Consider the following 22,358-nt stretch of genomic DNA (forward strand, 5'->3'; position numbering starts at 1 on the left):
TTAACATTTTTTGAATATATTTTTTAAAGAATACATTTAACTACATTTTTTAAAAAAAGACTTCACCTTTACATCAATTCAAACATTCGTATTTGTCCCTGACGCCCATATGGAGTGCTGAAAGGAGACGGTGTAATGAACAGCAGCAGTACGATGGAAGGGGAAAAGCTGATCCTGCCCAGCCATGGCAGTGGCATAAAGCGTCAACCAGGTTTCCTGCTGAGTGGTGTCGTTACATAATAAAAGATATAGTAACCCCTGCAAACTTTGCTGTGCCGGGGCCCCCTTTGTGGCCGTATGGAGTTAACGTCCCAACCTTGAAAAGAAATAGTTCTCAGCTATTAAAATACCTCTGAAAATGGGATGCTTATCAAATAATACGAACCAGATTGCCCCATTTTCCTTCTAGCCTGGCAGGGACTGTAGTTGAGAAGATATCTACACCTTTCATGTTGCGTTTGAAGTCTTTGATATTATATGGGCTTTGAGCTTCTGGGAATATTGCGTGGTTATACAGGCTCTGAGAAAGAGCGCTGGTTTCTAGGGTCTAGGTCGTTTTGGACCAAACCTTGTTGGACGTGGTCTGAAAAGATCATTGCGTTCTTCCACGATCAGCAAGGACAGTCTGCTATCCCATTTTTCCTAATTGCTGTGGGTGTTTTTTTTCCAAAGTCACGCTCTGGTGACACACGGCTGTCCTTCCAGGGATCATGGATAGGTCTTTTATTAAAATGTTGCAGAATATCTTTCTGTGATTTTCCAGCATTAAAGGGTTCATCTGATTTAACTACAGGCAGAACTCTGAGACTTTACCAGGCGTTCATATCTGCTCTGTCAAAGCCAGTTACCATCACAGACAGGTCTGTTACTTCAGACAGACGTATTTCCATACAAGATCATTTAGGTTAGAAATACGGTCCTCAAAAGCAGCCCAGGACATGAGAGAGAGCAGTGTTTGGTGAATGTTTAGGGGAAGGGAGGGCAGGTGGAGGTCAATACTTTTAATATTCTTCTGTATGTGGGTGAGGGCAGCTGATCTCCAAGAGGACTCTCAAATGACAATTTCAGGTGAAGTGTGTGTGTGTTTGTCTTAAATGTGTGCCGCCTTTTCCCCAGACTGGCTGATTGCAGCAAAGCCTATGGTTCACATCAAAAACTTTTAGTCTTGACAAGATACAAAGACTTTGATCCAACTCTGACTTAATGACAATGGATGGCAAGATTGTAACATAATGCTCCTGCACAGAGATGGAGAACCCGAATGCAGCGGTTTTATATAACAAAACATTTGCTGAACACTAGGATAATCTAGCATAACTCAGAAACATAAACCAAGATGCTATTACCATGTGTATTGAAGTTAACGGTTACGGTTTACATAGAGACCAGACAAAGAATAAAGACACTAGAACAAAAGCATATGTGGAGGAGTTTTTTCTAAATGTTTGGATTACTTGCACTATTACAAAGGCTTGTTTGGTCTTGTTGAGGTCTTTTTATCTCACAATTCAGACTTTTTCTCGCAATTCTAAGTTTATATCTCACAATTTGGATTTTTTTTCCTTGCAGTTCTGAGATAGAAGCTCACAGTTCTGAGAAGAAAATTTGGAATTGTGAGATCAAAAAAAAGTTCCAGTTCCCTTTTTTTATTCTGTGATTCTGTGAACAGAATCGCAAGATGTAAACTTAGAATTTAGAAAAAAAAAAGAAAAAAAATCTGAATTCTAGGACTTATTCTTATTTTTGCTTAAATTGTTTTAATTTTGAGTATATAAAAAAAAGAAGTTTGGAAACTAAATATTAAAAATAACATGTTTTTATGAACCCAACTATATATTTACCCATTCAGTGTGATCAAACGCAGCCCAGGATAATCCAGACGTGAATATGAGATGTAAAACACCTTAAAAAAAGAATACACACAAAACTACCACAGTCTCTTTTTTAGGCTGTATGGAAGGTCACAGATTAAATATGTGTAAATATATGGTATAATCTTGAGGTTTTTAATATTCTTCCAGTGTTTCAGGCTGACAGACATTGAGATGCACTGACTCTCTGTGCAAGCTGGTGAAGAGGAATTCTTCATACGTTAATCAAGGTTAAGTAAACATTTCACGGCATGCATGTGCAGTATTGCTGTCTGTCTTTGACATTGAAGTCTGGCGGTCACAGTCAAGCGTGCATTCTTTCGGCATGGCTCATATTCTTCATGTCCAGTCCAAGAAGTATTCCCTCGTGCTGCTTTTTCAGGAGGAAATTATTTTTCATTGCCCCCGAAAGAGCAATGCCTTGCCAAGCGGTGTTGCTCCACGTTCTGCCGGTGTGATGCCAAGTCCTCTCTCCTTCACTCCCTCAGGCACTCCATAGGCTTCCTTCAACCCTGCCGAGATACAACAGAAGTGAGTAGTTCTGATCTTCATCAAGAATTAATTCACATAGCCTACATGCACCCATAATATATACAGTGTAATACATTATTAATACTATATACTGGAGAAATAATAATGTTAATCCAGTTTCTTTTTTAAATACAGCAGAGAAAATAGCAGGCCATTTTTTTTTATTTTGTGAGTTATAAAGTGCAATATTATTCATTTGTAGTTGGTTTTCTTTCTATTGTGTCCACGTAAGCTGTCACTTCTGATGTAATGTGACTGCAAATAATTCTTAAGTGTCATTTCGGCAGCATTCTTTGCGCTTGCGGTTTCTTTTGAAGAGTTTCTTTGTTTTCCTTCCATTTTCTTGAAATTGAATTATTATAGACTTCACATAAATGTCACCATTAAAGCAGGCTACGCACATACATTCCCATTTGACCAGTCAGCAGAGCATGTCGTGCTGTAGAAAAAAGCCCTGTTGCCAAAAGCCCGATGAGTCTACAGCCAGCACAGGATTAGCATTTTATTACAATATCTCATCACACGTCGACACACACTTACTGTACGCTCTTCGCTGAAATTCATGCAGGTTTTTGGCAAGACGTAAACTTTTAGGTCTGCTGCCATGTAAAATCACCCACAGATGTACAGAAAGTACTTGGATTCACTGTTGAGTTTAGCCTGTGCCCTTCGGGTGGATGGAAATGTGTTCAATATCACGAACCATTCAATATTCAATATAAAAAATCCAAAACTAACACATCTCACAAACAAAATTAAAAATATCAACATTCAAGATTCAAGATTCAAGATTCAAGATTTTTATTTGTCACATACACAATTATATAGAGCATATATAACCAGCAGTGAAATGTGAGTCAGGTCCGCTCCATGGACAGTGCAATTATTAAAGAATACAACACAGATGAAAATATACATAAATATAACTATGAAAGAATGAAATAAAAGTAAACAATAAAAATATAAGAATAAAATATAAAATATATAAAGAGATGTATACTGTAGAATTAAATATATAGTGGAAAATAATGTGCATGAAAGTAAACTGTAGTCTTAAATAATAAGATACACAGGAATGTACAAGAGGCAAATGTGCAAACAGGTTGACACTTACAGTATGTCAATGTGAGGTAGTGAATGATGAATGTCTTACTGATAAAGTGAATATTAAGTGGAGACATGAAGATGTTAAGAGGCTGGTTTTGAGTTTAGGAGCCTGATGGCCTGGGGGGAAGAAACTCCTCCTAAGTCTCTCAGTTTTTGACATCAGGCTACGGAAACGCTTACCAGATGGCAGCAAAGTGAAAAGATGGTTACTGGGGTGAATGGAGTCCTTGATGATTTTAACAGCTCTGCTTTTGCAGCGTTTGAGGTAGATGTCCTGCAGAGAGGGGAGAGCAGACCCTGTGATGCGCTCAGCTAAGCGCACAACTCTCTGCAGGGCTTTGCAGTCATGACTGGAGCTGTTCCCATACCACACTGAGATACACTGAGTCAATACACTTTCAATGGCCCCTGAATAGAAAGTTTTCAGGATTGCAGGTGAAACCCTGAATTTTCTCAGCTGTCTCAGATGGTACAGTCTTTGCCTGGCTTTATTAACCTGTGTTTGAATGTGTGTAGTCCAAGTCAGTCAGGTCCTCGGAGATGTTTACACCGAGGTACTTGAAGCTGCTCACCCTCTCCACAGGGGTCCCGCTGATCATAAGAGGAGTATAGGGCTGCTGCTGTCTCTTCCTGAAGTCAACAATCAGCTCTTTAGTTTTGCTCACATTCAGAGAGAGACAATTGTCCTGGCACCATGATGTTAATTTCTCTACCTCATCCAAGTATGCTGTCTCATTATTGTTGTGAATGAGGCCCAGAACCACAGTATCATCAGGATAATTTAATAATAGATGTGGAGCTGTGGGAAGACACGCAGTCATGTGTGTAGAGAGAGTAGAGCAGGGGACTCAGGACACAGCCCTGTGGAGCTCCTATGTTCAGGGTGATGGAGTTAGAGGTGAACTGGCCTACTTTCACCACTTGAGGTCTGCCGGTGAGGAAATCAAGAATCCAGTTGCATAGTGAAGAATTCAGGCCGAGGTCCATGAGTTTAGAAGCTAGCGTGATGGGGACTATAGTATTGAAAGCTGAGCTATAGTCGATAAATAGCAGCCTTACATAGTTCCTGTTATTGCTGTCAATGTGTGTGAGAGAAGAGTGCAGGATGTGAGAGATGGCATCATCAGTGGATCTGTTGGGGCGATAAGCAAACTGAAGAGGGTCCAAAGTATCCGGGATGGAGGACATAGGTCTATTATTGTGCTATCAACTATTTCTGATTAAACTGCCACTAAACAAAACACAAAAAAAGGACTGCTTGATTGCTTTAGATGTCGATCAAAAAGGCTTTTCCTGATTAAGTATTTGTTTCTGGGACAGAATAAAAAAAATCTGTCAAAAATCTGTGTATGCAAGACACGCTCTGAGCATCATGTGAAATGACTCATTGTTTTTGATCCTTGTTTACCTTTTGTGATCTGTTTCTTAGAATCCATTTTCTTTTTTTGCAGTGGGATTAAAACCTGTCAGTGTTGGCAACAACTGAAACACAGGAAAAGGAACACCTTCTGAACAGATTGTGAGTCTCAGAGCAGAAGACCTGATCTTGTGTGAAGGTCTGTGTAGTACATGAACAGAAGACCTTAAACCCTGTAATAAGTTTATAGCATGTTTTCACTGCTGACAGACTGCTTATGATTTAAATATAAAAACAAGTCCTGTGTCATCTAACGCTGGGTGTACACTAGGCGTTTTTTCTCTTTTTTTTTACGATGTTACTTGTCAAAATGTTCATGACTCTAGTGAGATCTTGAGTAAAAGTCAGATTGTGTAACATTAACTTTTATAGCAGACTGTATGATGTAAGGCTTTCATGATTGACACCACCGACTAGGCTTTCTGACGTCCTCATTTTGACATGCAAAACTGAAATATAACAGCACAAACTCAAGCAAGCACTTGTGCTAATGTTGGAAATATTTTGAGTGTCTGGAGTCTGTCATGACTGGGTGAATAAGAGAGAATTCTAGTATATTTGATCAAAATCCATTCATTTTCTGGTAAGAAGTGGAAGCTGTGGTTACTAGAATTTGACAAATTTATATATATAAAAAAAGTTTTACCTTTATCTTAAATTTACAGTAAAAAAACATTATTTCATTAACTGAAATAATGTTCATATACCAAATTACTAAAATCTGTTTTCTAGAAGGTGTACACTGTCGTACATCATCATGACATTAAAATAATGCAATAAGCATTAATTAACAACACATAAAACCCTAATGTACATAAATGATAAGAAAACTAGGAAGAAACATTTATTTCAATGAAAAACCATTAAATGCAAAGTGTCACAGTGAATTATGGGATTTTTTTTTTTTTTTTTTTTTTTTTTTTACAGAAATAACTACAACAAGAAACAACTACTAACTGTTGTTATGGTTAACTAAAACTAGTAAAAAAAATTCTTTATTGAAATAAAGCTGATAGAAAATAAATTTTTGACAAAAAACCTTAAATATTAGTATTACGGAAAATTAAATACTATTACAGTTTTTATTCATATTTGTAATTAATTTTTATTTTATTTTAAAATTTCAGTGATTTTTTTTTTAATATGTCTATGTAGTTTTAGTAATTTTTATGTTAGTACATTAAGGAAAACTTGGCTTGGCAACTAGCTAAAAATAAAATTTTTGATATTTCATTTTACTGTAAAACTGCATAAAATGTCCCACAAGATCTATTACAGTTTTTCACCATATAGTATGAGGGAACTCGCTGTTAATCAGCATTTTTACAGTCTTTTACTGTTAAATTACAATCATTTTTAGTGTACAATGGGAAAGTCCAACTAAATATTAAGATATATTATATAGAACATTATAAAATAATGTTAAGATTATTTTAACATAACATTCTCCATTTCTTGTCTACAGAGATATGTCAATAATTGCTGTGCTTCCTTTGGTTCTTCATTAGACAAAGTTATCCTGCAAGACGATGAAATGCTGTGAGGACTAAGTTTCATCATCATTAATTGAAGGCAATTAATCAGTGAGCATGTGAACCTTAAATTTGTAGCAGACCTGGCCTTAATTAGCTTTCTTCTGTGTAATGACTTGATCGTCCACTCTTGATTTCTCCTGCAGTGATCTAATGCTGTACAAAAACAGCAGCTCTTTCTGTCATGCTTGTATAGTTTGTCGTATACAACTTCTCACCAAGTTTAATTAAAGTCTTACCACAATAGACGTGACCTTTTCCCAGACCTTGAGGGTTGTGGTGATGAGCGATTATGGTTGTTTGGCTTCTGTTGAGAACGCTTCTTTGAGTTGGTCTTGAAGAAAGAGTCTGTGGGGAGACTGCAGCATATTTGAAGCAAAATTACTTGTCCTAACAACAATGCAAACTATATGAGCATGCAAATTGTAGTCTGTTTTAACACTAAGAAGAGCAGGGCAATTTGAAATGAGCATATGATGATTATTATCATTTATTATTGTTCATGTGCAGGGGATTGTGGGGTAAGCTGAGCCAGTGCCTCAGCTAATATGCTTCCAACAGGCCACAATCATGAAAAACTTAAAATATTAAGAATTTTTTACATTTGTCAAGGCCTAGAGAAGTAATGGGAATTCATAAAGTATGGAAAATGCAAATATTACACCATAATACAGCTTTACATGATGCAGAGGATAATTTCAGTTGATAATAAATATCAAGCATCAGACTTTTCAACCTGCAACATCCTATCTTTTTTGTATTACTTTTTTAGTAGTGAGAATTGCTTACTCTTGCTTTGAACAAAACCCACCAATATTTAAATCTCTTAATAGAAGAAAACCGACCAATGTTTAAATCTCTTAATTGCATTTGCGGTCACTGTGGCACTGATAAATGTGATAGACAACACTATAATTACAATATAGCTAGATCTAAATCTGGAGGATCACTTTTGTCGTCATATTGCCCAGCCCTAAAATTGCATTATTGATAAAACAGTATGACTTTCTGTAAAGCTGCATTAAAACGTGGCATATTGTGATAAGCGCAATACAAATATACTTTGACTTGACTTTGACTATTAGTTTTGCCTATAACTAATTTTTCTTTATCTAGAAAACAACTTAAGTACAAGAAAAAAAATGGCTTACCCCACTTTCCACTGTATGTGCTGGTTGATGCTGTGATACAGAGCTGCAGAAACACTGTTAGGTTAGGTTTACACAATGTTTGGCTTTTTTCGCTTTACTGCATCTGTGCCTTTCATGCAAATGCCTCGCCATATCTTAGGCATGCAAGTGCAAACAAGCTGGCACAGCTCCCTAATGGCTCCAGAGACCCCACTCTGAGACCTGCCACTTACTTCCGCAAACTTATCCTTTCCACTGAAACCATGCAGACCTCCAAATTGCTCTCAGATGTCAGCCTGGCGTTATAAAAAAGTGTGTTTTTCCTCTGGAATGAATTATTCATTGGAAGTCATTAAAAGAATCTTCTTCAATATACTGTAGATTTAATACATGCATTGTCACATCGTTCTTTTAATACACAAAACACTCATTACAGGTGTTTCTGTTTTAAAAGCAAAAATTATCTTATAATAAGTTTGTTTGTTTCCTGTAGTTTGGCCTCATATAACAAAAGAAATATCTAGCATTTCACAATGCAATACTTGGCATCCTGGTATTGGAAAGCATTATAAGGAAAACTATCAAGAGCAGTCATTACTCTTTTAAATGAGATATTTTAGAGAGCTCCACCAAAACCACAGATTACTTTTCAAAAAATAATTCTTAAATGCCAGCTGATGGGCACATTTCTCTAACCTAGAGTTTGTTTACCACTGGAGTTTAATGACATTTTCATTGATCCTTATTGCAATTTTGTTTATATTACTTAAAACCACCATACTTTCCCTTTTTTTTATCCCTAAATGAACTTTTAATACACAAATAAAATTAACCAAATAAATTGCTGAAATAAAGCACTGTCTAAATAAATGCCCTGTGTTTAAGTGTACACTTTATCCAGTTGTTTCAAAAAAGCATTTTCAGTGCACCATCTATTATCAAACAAAACTGTCTGATAATGAGCCAATAATGCATTTCTTTTGTTGGTTATGTTTGGAAGCTTCACCCGAAACAGATGACCAACACTAATAATAGCTTCCTCCAATCCATGATTTACCAAATGTTGTCACACTGAGTCATGAGAGCTTTACTCATTCAGTCATTTTTCATGAGAAAGATATTTTAAACACTGACATGAGTCATTTACTCAATGTTTTTGAGATGAAATAAGCTTTTCTTCATGGGCTGAGTCATTTTATTAATGTTTCTGCTAGGGAACCAGTCTCTAAGGCTCCAGGATCATGGCACAATGACTTTGTTCTCATCATCTGAGGTTTTCACCGACCAACTAAATGTCATTTATCACTCTAAGGAGGTTTCTAAAGGGTTTTTCGTTATCAAGCTCATCTTTCAGTGGAAGCATGGGCAAATGCCCCCTAGATTTTTATGCCAAACTGATTTTGATTTTGCAACTTCCAATAAAAGTTTGTTTTGTTGATAAAGTTTTGTAGGGGATTTTTTTTTTCTTCTGTCTTTTAACATCAAACAACAAAATTTGGTCTGTCCAATCTTTGTATTTTCCGTAGATCATTTGTTTTTGTCACTTTTATGCCCCTTAAAATTCTTTTTTCCCCTACCCTTTTTAAAATCATTATATACTACGGTTATATTTTATATATACTATAACAATATACTATAGCTTATATTTTCATTCGCTGCAAAGCTCAGTTGCATTTAAAAATAACTATATACAGAGAGAAACATTTTGAACCCTATTTTATATTTTTTTAAATATATATTACATAAAATATATTATATTAAAATATGTATTCATACTTTATGATGTTTATTGTATTATTACATTAAGGTTAGTGTATAAATGTTCAATTTTTATTTAGCTTGTAATGCTTTACATGTTTTATTATGATTATTTTAAAATATTTATATATACAAAAAATTTTTATCATGCTCCATATAACATGTTTTCTGTTAATAAATGTTTATTTTTCTTGTAGTACTTATTTTGAGAAAAGCAGTACATATACAATGTTTTATTGTTATTATTTAAAAAAATCTATACAAAATACGTTTATCATTCTGCATATTGTTTTCTGCTAATGTTATTATAAAATAATATAAATTATTTTCTTGTTGTGTTTTGTTTTTTAGAAAAGTAATACATGTGAAAGGTTTTAATAGTTTTTATTTATATTATTATTAATACAAATATATTTTTTTCTATACAAAATATAGAACTGCACATTGTTTTTCCTATGGGATTCTTTTTTTTTTTTATCTTTTCTTAATTCTTATCTTGTCCTGGGAACCAAGCAACTGCATTCCCTCAAAAAAGAATAAATGCATGACAACCCTTTCTGACCAGGTTCCTTGTGTAGCTTGTTTCCAGATTGTCCTTGTCTTTCAGGAAAGCTGATAATGTCCAAAAAGGCCATATTCTCAAAATGAGAAACAACAACACAATGTAGTCATTAGCACTTTTTTGTTCCCCTTATTTGTAATCAGGTGACCCCTGCGGCCTCAGGACTGCTCAAGCTGCAACCAGTGTATTGGCCACACCTGTGCACTGGACAAGTGATCTATGGTCTTTGGGTGATGATAAAAGAGGGATCTAACCATTCACAGATGACCTGTCAACACGATCATCCTTGAAGAAAAGCACCTCAGTCTTTTAGCACAGGCTGAAAGAGTCCGGTATCTGGCCCATCTCTTTCTTCAGCCACACACACTCTATAGCCGGAAAGCTTTGACCCCCTGAACCTCAAGGCCATGCAGCAGCTCAGTTGCAAGAGTTTGAGATCTGCTGGAACAATTAACACCCCCTCCATAAACTCACTCTCAGAGGGAGACAGAGAAAAAGAGAGTTTTGTCTTTTTACAGGGAGTGAAGATCTGAAACAGTGGGTCTGATCCAAAACCTAGTGAGCTGCTTCTACTGCATGCATAGGTTCCTACCTTCTAAGCCGGCATTATAATAACTGAAATACAATCTCAGAAGCAACTGATTTGCAGTATTTGCATAGGCAGGAATACAGGTATAGTGTACTGTAGCAATGTACAGTATGACAGAGAAGTCACCCTAAGTTCGAACCAAGCAGCTTTCTGTTCATCAGCGCCTGGATTCCTGTTGAAATGACTGGATTTCAGCCACAAATTCACCAGTCAACAGTAAATGTTACCACACTGTAAACAGGTTTTGGTACAGAGCCAGAGGTTGTCATGTATGTTGATTCTAACGGCGGCGGCTGACGCATTGCTGTCTCTCCTGTGGTGTCCTTGCCCAGCCCACGGAAGGACTGTTTATGCAAGAAGATTTTATGAGCCTGATGCCTTTTCCAGACAGGACCGTGTGATGGAAAAGGCCGGAAAAGAGGGGAAAGTGTCCCATAGTTTTAATGAGAGGAAGAGTCTGTGGTTGAGTATCACAGGCTTCCTCCCTGAGCAGCTCTTAGATGTCTGGGAACTCTTGCTGCTGCAGTGTTGAGGGTAAGGCGTTACAAGTTACTCATAAACTTTGAGTCTTACTTTTCTATTCATTTAATTAGTACAACTGAAAACCTCTCAATTCCCGGTGTTGTGAGATACAGGACCAGTCATGCTTATAGATAAAGCAGATTTTAATGTTTTTGGGAAAAGTCATTATAGTTATTGACATCTGAAATGAAACTGATGAGCATCTCACAGGCTTCCAACATGCTCTGATTATATTAAAGCAAACCTGAAAACATGCCTTGGATATCAAGGTTCCCCAGACTGTAAAACAAGGATGTTGTTTATTTTCTCTCCCTCTCTGAACCCAATTACTAATTTAAATGTGCACCTGGAATGTGAGGAGGCTCACTGATTGTTTAGACATTTAGTTTATTTGCGCAGATCAAGGCACTGATCCAACAGGCCAAACACACATATGCGGCACAAACAAATGACTTGGACAATCAGCTAGTTTGCATTGCTAATGTGATGAGACAGAATTAATTCCAACAAGTGCAACACAAAGACCAAACAATGCTAACGGAGTCAAAAGTTTGGACATGCTTCACTGAATTTATTTGTCATGATCTTAAAAACCTGTTGATCTTAAGACTTTTGCTTAAATTCTAATTTGTTTTGTAGACAAATATAAATTGTCTATAATTTAATTTCTATACAAAACATGAATTTTATAATTATTTCTCTCTCTTTTTTTTGTAGTGGATGACTTGTAGCGAATAGTGAAGGAAAAGCAGCCAGAAAGTGTGCAGCACTCCAATACATACAAAGCATATCAGAATGCACTTCATGAGTATGTGTTCAAACTTTTGACCTCTATAGTGTCAATTGAAATCATTTTTGTTATAGTGAAGCCTTCAAATGTAGTCGATCAAAATGAGAGTTCAAAGCAAAAATGCATTTAAAGGAAAGGTTCACGCCAAAATGAAAATTTGTTGAAAAGTTACTCACCCTCATGCTATCCAAGATGTGGAGAAATTTAGCATTACATCACTTGCTCACCAATGGATGCTCTGCAGTGAATGGGTGCCATCAGAATGAGAGTCCAAACAGCTGATAAAAACATCACAAGAATCCAGTTCATTAATTAATGTCTTGTGAAGTTTTTAAGAAACAATTCATCAGCACTAAGACATTTTAACTTTAAATCATCTCTTCTGTCATCTCTTTTTCACTGGAGTAAGAAATAATATGGATAAAGGACTCGTATTTTAGCCGGAAGCAACAATTTAAAGTTACAAACATCTTGATGGATTTGTTTCTTACATACACGCAGCTTTTCATTTCACAACACATTAATTGATAGACTTGTCATGTGGATTATCGTGATGTTTTTATCAGCTGTTTGGACTCTGATTTTGACAGCACCCATTCACTTGCATTGGTGAGCAATTGATGTAATGCTAAATTTCTCCAAATCTGTTCAGATGAAGAAACAAACTGTGCATCTTGGATGGCCTGAGGGTGAGTACTTTTTTTTTCCTTTTTAGCAAATGTTCATTTTTGGGTTAGGTTAAATCTGTGGCACTACCTAAGCACTATTTTACATTGATGTCTTTCTGTTTAACCTGGACAGCAGTTCGTTTTGGCGGGACACAATGATCATGATACATTTGGTTTCCTCTTGCTCAAGCCCAATCTGTAAGTTTCAGCAGACCAGAGATTTGAGTCGACACATTCAGTCGTTCTGGTCTGTGTAGTTTGCTGGTATAACCAAACAGCATGGCTTATTAACAAGGGCACGGCGACCTTTGCAAAGCAATGCAATGAAAAACAAAAACAGTGAGAGTAAAAAAAAGTGGAGTAAACAAATGCATTGTACTAATCTAAGCTGACTGTGACCCCAGTCACTCTTAGAGGAGAGTTCAAAGTATATAATCACCCTGTACTGATAAAACTGATTGTGGCCCAAGTGTGTAGAAGTAAACAGCGCAGAACAATCACCATCTCATGCCCTTCAAACAAAGCACAGCATGTCTGACATATGACTGCACTAACCACAGATAAGAGCTCTAATAGCTTCAGTGGAACAAACACCATTATTTCAGCGGAAAAGTTGTTTTTGATACCCTATTTTTCTAGAAGGATAACCACAACTTTGCAATAAGTCAAATAAAAAGACTGACAACATTCTTAATGTATCCTGTGAACTTTCTCTCAACAGAAAATGTAATCTGGCAACCCGTTTTCACTGCCAAGGTATCTACTGCATGCCCAAGAGCTCTGTGTGTCCATCTACATTTGGAGTCTATGAACCCTTTTTTCATTTCCGGGGTTCTTAGAAGTGGAAGTCATCGTAGTCAAAGCCACTGGAAGGCAAGCCTGCAACCTTTAGCCAAAAAAGCTTACTGGCCAATGCTTACACTGCTGCATTGGCGGTACACAAGAAAGGAGACCAGAGGCCATTGTATGATTGGCTGCAGGTGCCTCACGTGATCCAAGTTAACCGTTAGGCCTACACTTTTTCAAATGTTAGGTACTACAGACCCTTGCTTCTCCTAATAAGAAGACAATAGGTGCATCCCAAATTGCATAGCCTACTGAAAATTCCCAAAAGAATAAGTGCACTTTAAATACCTGGCTGATGCACTTAAATAATTGAATAAACAAAGTGTGTAATCTTGAGCTGCATCCCAAATGACAAAACAAACAACATACACACAAACAATACAAACATATACACTATGAACTCAATCAACCAGTTTAAAAATTATATATGGTTATTTTGTCATTCATAATCGGAGTCTGATAGCCCCTGCCCCTTCGCTACGTAATTAAAGCTGCGACAATTGACTGCATGAAGTGTCCAAAGGTGCTCCCAAATCGCGTGCTTATGCACTATTCTATGACCTTTTTGTAGTATACATAGTGCGAGTAGTGCGTTCACACTGAAAATTCCAAAAAGAAAGAAGTGCACTTTAAATACCCGGATGATGCACTTAAATAACCGAAAAAAAAAAAAAAAGGTGTGGAATGTTGGACACTTCATGCACTCAACTGTCGCAACTTTAATTACGTAGCAAAAGAGAGTTTCATTTTAGATGATTTTTAAAACTCTTCTGCACCTGCCATATTATTTATCACAGGTATTGATAAAGTACAAGCTCCCGCTTGATTATATCACTGGATGCATTGAAAACCAGGTGTGGACGAACATGTTGTGGTTTTAATTACAAAAATTATATTATTATTATCCTGTTTACAACTTCCAAGATGACAACTTGAATCAGAGATTAATAAGCATGGTTTGGAGTATTGGACTCAAGGGTCATGAGCCAATTCAGTGTCTTGCATTAAATCAGCAGATTTCATTCTAGACTGACTGTTTTAATATTGAACAAAGATTAAGATTTGCAGGCTCTCTGAAGGTCTCTCTTTCCAAGTTGAGTGTTTTGTTGTGATGTGGAGAATGGCTGGATCTCTGCATCTGACAGCAGTATTCTTCAGTGGCAGGCTGCCTGCTGTCTGCAAAGCAGAAGGTTCTGACAAGCCTTTGCTCAGTGTCCACTTCAGGTTTAAACACTATTCCTTTATTAATCCCTCATGAGGTTCTATATCAGACAATTAAAATCCAACGTTAAATTGAGAACAAAAAGCATTATACAACAGATTTTAATTACAAACAAAATGGTTGTGCTTTTGTATTATGGAGTGCTTCTTTACTAAATTTGGCATTAAAAAACAGCAGAATGAAAACCCTATTAAACATTCATGCCATTTATTAAGAGATGTTGAAAATGAAACGAAGAAAAAACAACAACACTTTTTATTTATTTTATTCTTGTCTGTGTCCTCGATATGAAAACATAAAAGCTTTTTTATTAAATGTATTGTCATTTTTTAAATAAACTTTAAGTGTCAATTACGCCAATAAAAATCATTCAAAAATATAATTTACAAATTATTATGAATAATTACTTACAATGTAATTCAACAATGCAGTGATTAAACGTAAGCCCATTCGCTTGCTAAAATGCATCAAATAAATTATATAAATATGTAAAATTTTCATTTTCATTTAAAAATAATTATTTGCAATATTTCCTATAGCAAAAATAACGACCAAATGTCAGGATAATATGTGAACCCTGCTGATCGGCGGGAGAACTTTTATAAACAAACAAACAAACATACAATAAATAAATAAATAAATAAATAAAATAAGGTGAAAAAATAGGCAAAATCAGGTTAAATTAATTACAATAATTTCCAATCATTTCTTCTAATAAAACACGTTTATGAAATAACATTCCTTTTAGATACAATTTTAAGATGTAAAGAGACAAAACGGGTTTATAGAAATCAGTTAAATGACCCTGTCCAGCACAGCAGTCCTATGTCATTTGTTTTGTCGGGATTACGTTTTCATTTAGCTGAACTGTTGACATATCAATTTAATGTAAAAAATAAAAAATAAATAAAATATGTTAGCCTATAGAAAATTTGGTCCCGAATACACATTGTGAAAATTTCAGGATTCTTGTTCAGACTGTCCTATTTATCTTATTATTTATGACAAAATTAAACATTTACGAAAGTGAAAAAGTACTTCGGCAGCTTCTCAAAATAATAATAATAATAATAATAAATCTCATATGAAAGAGAGTAGTTATGTAGGCTATATATATATTCCCAAAATAATTTCTACATCAGATAGTGAAGCATGACCTGGCAAAGACAGGTGTTTTGGACTTTGGCCACCCATGTTCCAGACGACTAAACTCACAATTTAATGACATGAAGCACATACTTCAGATCGTCCAGTTGGTGCAGTAAATATTAGTCCACTGCTTAAACCGCATAGGAAACAGCTCAGGATAACTTTATGATTGGACACGTCACACGTGCTCTGAGCATCAGCCGATGCCGTCGAGTGCTTTTGAAATGGCAGAGAGTCATTAGGAGGAGGCACGCGTCCTAATGAGTTCCTTTTCAAACCTGTTGAATAGAGACAAGCACCCTGCGGCGAGACCGGGAGCTATTTAATGGCCATTACGCCCAGCGCTGCCCAGTTTACGCACGATAGTACTCACAAACGCAGTATTAGTGGCATCTGAAGAAAAATGGAAGACATATTTTTTGATTTCGATGCTCAAGATGCTGCAACAGAGATTGCCTTCTGGGGCCAAATGGACCCCAACTTTCAGTTCCAGTCTCAGCTGGACACGCTGCTGTTTGACTGCAGCGCAATGACAGGTCAGATGTCACCCTGGTCCTCTTTTGGGTGCCAGTCCGTGTTCCCCGAGGCTCAGCTGACCTTCACGGACTTAGACTCGCAGTCTCCGCAGCTAGAGGTCGGTGCTGAAGTGGACAGCTCCTTAGTGGACGAGCCCCATGAGATCGACAAGCGCAGACAGCAGCTGCAGCAGCGGCGCTTGACGTCCCATCATCCGCACAAGGTGCAGCGCCACGCCGCCAACATCCGGGAGAGGAAGAGGATGCTCAGCATCAACTCTGCGTTTGAGGAGCTGCGCTGCCACGTACCCATGTTCCCCTACGAGAAACGGCTCTCAAAAATAGACACGTTAAGACTGGCCATCGCTTACATCGCCCTGCTTAGGGAAATCCTCATGTCAGGCTGTGACCCCAAGTCATATGTCGATGAATGCATGAAGAACGGCTATAAGAATCAGACCAGTGCCATCTGGAACACAAGTGGTAAGATGACAGTGAGGAAAAATTGGCGTAGAAACAACTTTCAGATATTGCTAGTACATTTCACAATTACATCGAAAAGACAAGTAACGCACTGAATTAAACGTGACGTTTTGAAGTAGAAAGATTGAAAATGTATTTTCTTGTAAAGCATAGGCCCTACTCCAATAATCTTTGTTTTATTTGCAACTTTGAAAATCATTTTCACAGTGTTCAGTGTCGGTCTAAAATGTTGGCAACAGTTTGATATCATTAGTGAAACAAGGGTATTGTTTTCTAATTTAAGTTATTTAGATATTAAAATAAAAAGAATTTGAACAAAAAGTTGAGTTGAAAATGAAATATAAATGGCAAAAGTGCAAACGGAACGACTCATATCAACCGGTTCTTTGAATCAAAATAAGGCACGAACAGTGTAGTCTACTTGAACGAAAGATTCTTATTAGACTAACTGATTCTTGAATCAAACAGCGCGAGCATTTTAGTTCGATTCCCAAAAGAATGACTCTTGTGAACCGGTTTTGTTTTCAAAAATCTGTGATTCATAACAGTGAACAGTGTCATCTAATTCACATATAAGAACTAGTTCCTTGTAGTGAATCAAAAACATAGGCTACTGTATGAAGCGAGTGTAGTCAGCTTCCCGAACATTATGAACTGGTTTGTTTTAGTGAATTATATATATATATATATATATATATATATATATATATATATATATATATATATATATATATATATATATATATATAAAGTAATTAAAAATATAATTATTATTAAACATACTGTATGTATGTGTGTGTTATGTGTGTGCATTCAAAGTAAAATGCCTCATAGCTTTAGCTCATGTGCAGTTTTAAATACAGGTGAAGATACAGATAATATACAAATGTAAAACACTCAAAATACCAGTAAAATGCACTTTTTTCTTTTTTTTAAATCAAATAATTCATTCCAGTTTCTGGGGGGAAAATGTAATAAACTAAATCATTTAATCCCTCATTCCTTTAGAAAAACATCTTTGAGCATTTTTAAAACTTGACAGGAAAATTAGATCAAACATTTGTGCAGTCTTAGTGTCATTGCAGCAGTTTTATTCATTTGAACCAGCATTTTGAAGTATTAGGAACAGACTGGATATTTATCCACACGCACACAAATGTTTCGTTCCCCTTGTTTGCAGGGCATATGGGGTGAATGACTTGTTTATTAGGAGTGCATATGCAAATAGATCCTCAATAGGGCTTATGGCACTCAAACGGGCGTTGTTTTACATGATTAAACAGTTCCCATTGTTTACATTGACTGTGCAGTTTATTCCCAGCTGTCCAATCTGTTTTCAAAAACTTCCTTTTCTAAGACACAAGTATCTTCACTGAACTGAAAGGGAGCTGTATATTTAGTTAACCACATCCCAGGGTTCCAGCTCTTCAAGAGGGAGGGTTTTAATGAATAAGTGTGCCTTTGTTAGCCTTATACCAGCGACTTGTTAAATGGTCATTAAAATGTATCCTAAGCCTCATGTTTGCTCTGCTTTTGTGCTCTCCAACTCCAGATCTGACAGCTCGGCTCTCTTGGATAAAGTGGGATTAACTGCAGCATGGGCCGTGAAGAGAGATGCCGCCTCTCCCTCCTTTCTCACGCTCCTCTTCAATGGTGCCGTGGCACGACAACTCCACGACATCTGCAGACTTCTCACCGCATTACACCTCCTGGCACTCAGGACACTTTTTATATTCTAATTTGTTGTGGGTTAGAATCAGGCCCCCTTTTGCTCATCCAGAATTGTGTTGTTTGTTGTGAATGAGGCCTTATCAGGACAAAGCCGTGGCACTTGTGCCTGTGTGCAAGATGATAGAATGGCAAAAGGGCGGCAGTTCAAATTTGTTTCCATGTGCTTCACTGTTGAAAGCAAATCGAAAGGGTTTGGCCTGGCAATGTGCCTGACGACCACATTTGGATTTTAGAGCAGTGACAGTTTGTACCGTGAAATAATTTGACCACAGCAGTATTTATTTGTTAATTTATTATTTTACTTATTAAAAAAAATATTTTTTGTCTTTCTTTTACCTTTGTGTGATCGAATTTTATATGGCTATTTTTTTAATATATATATATATATATATATATATATATATATATAAATACTTTTTTAAAAAAGTATATACAAATAAAAATATACAAAATGCTTGAATTCTGATTTTTCTGTGATTTAAAAGTGACTGAAAGTGCGCAATATTATACATGTTTATTGTTGAGCAGTATTATACATGCTGCCATGTTTAATCACAAACATACATTTACATGTGTGATTATAGCCCCCTTGATGAATTGCTATTTGTTAATGAGGGATTTGGGGACACATAAATGTTTTAGATTGGGATGCTGCTTTGTCTGTTGTTGGTTATTCAATTATTCACATAAACTGTCAAAATAGAATTGTTGATATAGCATTTTACATTATAGACTCTTTAATTGTAAATATATATATATATATATATATATATATATATATATATATATATATATATATATATATATTAATAAGAACAATGTCAAAAATCATTTATACATTCTGTTGAAGTTTTGCCAGTACTGAGGTAAGATGGCCTCTTTGAATAAATTCACATTTTGACTATGACAACTAAATTAGCACGTTCATAACACATCAGGTGATGCATCATCATTCTGCACATGCTATATGTTTCAGTTTAAAAGTAATTGTACAATGTTCTCCTACCTTACTGTACCTTACATTTCACCTATTTAGGTACCTATTCAGGTATTCAGGTTTTGTATTCAGGTACCAAAATAGTACATAGTTAGAAAGGGTAGGCCTACTGCTCCAGTGACAGATTTTATACAGATTTCTGAGAGTGTAACAATGAATTTGCTTCCCAGCAGTCCCCTACTAAGAAGCCACATTTGTTTTAGCCATTTCCCCTTTGTTTTAGAAGCTTCTCCAGGGAACCCTCAAACTATAGTCACTTACAAATAGATCGCCGCCATTATAGGAGCAAACGCATGATGGTGTTCGGATAATAGATGAACAGAGCAGATTCTCGGAGAAAAAGCTAGCAGGGGTGAAACATCCGGCACGTTTACCTTTCAGGTGAGGTGTGTAAAATACGTCTTTAAGTCCAGTAAGTGCAATTTCTCTGCTGCTAATGGCCCTCGGTGGATAAAATTAAACTTTAGCATTTGGTGGAATGGAAAGCTAGTTATTGTCTCAGTCTGTTGGGCAAATTTGAACCCCCTAAACTTCTGGCCTCAGAGATCCCACTTACAGTAAAATAAGCATGGTCCTTATAGATTCGGTCTATACTCTTATAAATAAAAGTTCCAAAAGGGGGTTTTCACAGCGATGCCGAATAATCATTTTTGGTCTCCTTGGAGGAAAAAGTTTAAAGGTATAGTTTACCCAAAAATGAAAATTCTGTCATCATTTATGCCTCTTCAAGTTCCAAACCTGAATGACTTTCTTACTTCTGCTGAACACAACATCAGAACAGTTGACGGTATAGCCATAGACTTCCATAGTACAGAGAAGAAGAAAAGAACTATGGAAGTCAATGCTATCGTCAACTGTTTGGTGACCAGCATTATTCAAAATATCTTCTTTTGTGTAAAAAAGAAGAAAGAAACTCATACAGGTTGGGGACAACTTGAGAGGGAGTAGAGGATGACAGAATAATCTAAAGAACCTTTTTTCACTATAAAGAACCTTTTGTGGAATGAAAAGATTCTATGCATGTTAAAGGTTCTTTGTGGAACCGAAGATTCCAACAAAGAACCTTTATTTTTAAGAATGTGTATCATTTTCACACAGTTCCTCATAGCTGCTCTATAATAACTGCTGGAGTTCAAGTTGAATGGATGCTTAAGGCAATAGCACTGCAGTCAGAGTCTTTGGAGATTGGTATTGACTTCATTTATGCATTTGGCTGACTCTTCCATCCAGGGTGATGTTCTTACCAGAGCCCCAACTCCATCTCTGGAGGCAGCAGCAGGTGTGTGATGACTTCGATCACCATATAACACAAGCTCCGCTGCACTATTACTATACCAGCGGCTTCAATTACAGCATGAGTTACGTCCCTTATTACATGTTGTGTAACCCTGAAAAGGTCTGTGTTTTAGTGCTCCATGCTGTCAGAGCAATGTAGAGCTCAAGTGGGGCGTACAGGTGGAGATCCGATTTACCTTTGGGACTCGTGCTTGTACTGTACTGACTCAAACGGGCTGGACTTGCTATGCGCATGCTGTCATAATGCTGTTAGTTGATCTTCTGCACAGGAATTCTTAAAGAACGCAGCTTGAAAAATAATAATGCAATAAGAAATAACACTGGGCCATTATTATCGCCATCTAGTGGTAAGTTTAATTATCTAAAGTTTTTCTTTGAAGTGCTTTTCTTTGCTATCCCAAAAATGGAAATTCTGTCATTATTTACTTATTTTTCACTGGTCCACACAATTAATTATTATTTATTTTTTTAAGAATCTTTATGCACTTATTTTGCATATAACAACAGTTCAATGTGTCTATAGCTGTCCATAATCAAATTAAATAATTAAATTAAATTATTAGACATATTAATTAATTCTAAAGCATTGTAATGAAATGGCTGCTGAAAAAAAAATTGAAATTTTTCAGATGAAAATTTCTGTTGTGATAAAAAAAAAAAAAAAAAACTTATTTGTTTGCTTGTAGGATTGCCCAATTTGGCCAAAAAAATTTATGATTAGTTAGAAATAAGACTATGATGAAGAGGAGGATGACAATAATAATAATAATTATTATTATTATTAGCCTATTATTATCAAAAAATATTAAAATAAGAAATATTACTATTGTAAATAGTACAGCTGTAAAAATTACAATACTAATATATGGTTCTCTAAATGTAATCATTTTAAAAATTTAAACCACCAAACTTTTATTTTGACAGAAATAAACTAAAGCTGAAACACACAGCACATAAAATGATTTAATTAAATTACAGCCTTTTTGATTTAATAATCGCACTAAGCCATTATAATTGAAGTATAATGCTTCATAAAATGTTATTATAAAAGTACTGTGTTCTGAAGCCATATTATATATATATATATATATATATATATATATATATATATATATATATATATATATATATATATATATATATATATATATATATATTAAAAATTAAAAACAAAACATTCAGTCATGGGACTCGGTGCCTTTTTGGAAACAATGATGTGCCATTGTTTAATCTGGTCATGCACAAAACCGTATGGACTACTTTGTAATTTGTCAGATGTGGTCACTGTAAAATCTTGTTGTATGTAGAGCTGTGAAAAGATTTTTCCAAAATTTAAAAATAGCATGTGGGTTTGGAACATTATGAGAGTGACAGATTTTTTTTTTAATTCTTTCCAGGTAAACAATTGAATTCCTTTAAATATGCAGAAAAAAAGCTGTCAACCTTTAAAATCCTAAACAATGTTTAGTATCAGAACATTGCAAAATGTTTTAATGGACCGAAATGTGAAACATTCACAGTGCTAAAGCGTTGTGTGTTGCTTGTCCGTCTCTTATGTTTACAGGATTAGTGCTATAATTCAGCAATGAAATAAAATGGAAAAAATCAATGAAGCCCAATAAACACTTGTATCCTCACAGCT

The 22,358-nt window shown here is 35.8% G+C and overlaps 1 protein-coding gene across 1 annotated transcript; it reads left to right on the plus strand.

Annotated features, from left to right (window-relative positions):
- The first annotated feature begins 15,947 nt into the window (after window positions 1-15,947).
- Window positions 15,948-18,778, plus strand: LOC109076474 (neurogenic differentiation factor 1-like). The gene is made up of 2 exons (XM_042764531.1): window positions 15,948-16,692; window positions 18,245-18,778. The coding sequence occupies exons 1-2, from the start codon at window positions 16,098-16,100 to the stop codon at window positions 18,280-18,282; spliced, it is 633 nt and encodes a 210-aa protein (XP_042620465.1). The 5' UTR covers window positions 15,948-16,097; the 3' UTR covers window positions 18,283-18,778.
- Window positions 18,779-22,358: the final 3,580 nt, after the last annotated feature.

This window comes from Cyprinus carpio, chromosome A9 (genome assembly GCF_018340385.1).
Source record: "Cyprinus carpio isolate SPL01 chromosome A9, ASM1834038v1, whole genome shotgun sequence".
Taxonomy (NCBI): Eukaryota; Metazoa; Chordata; class Actinopteri; order Cypriniformes; family Cyprinidae; genus Cyprinus; species Cyprinus carpio.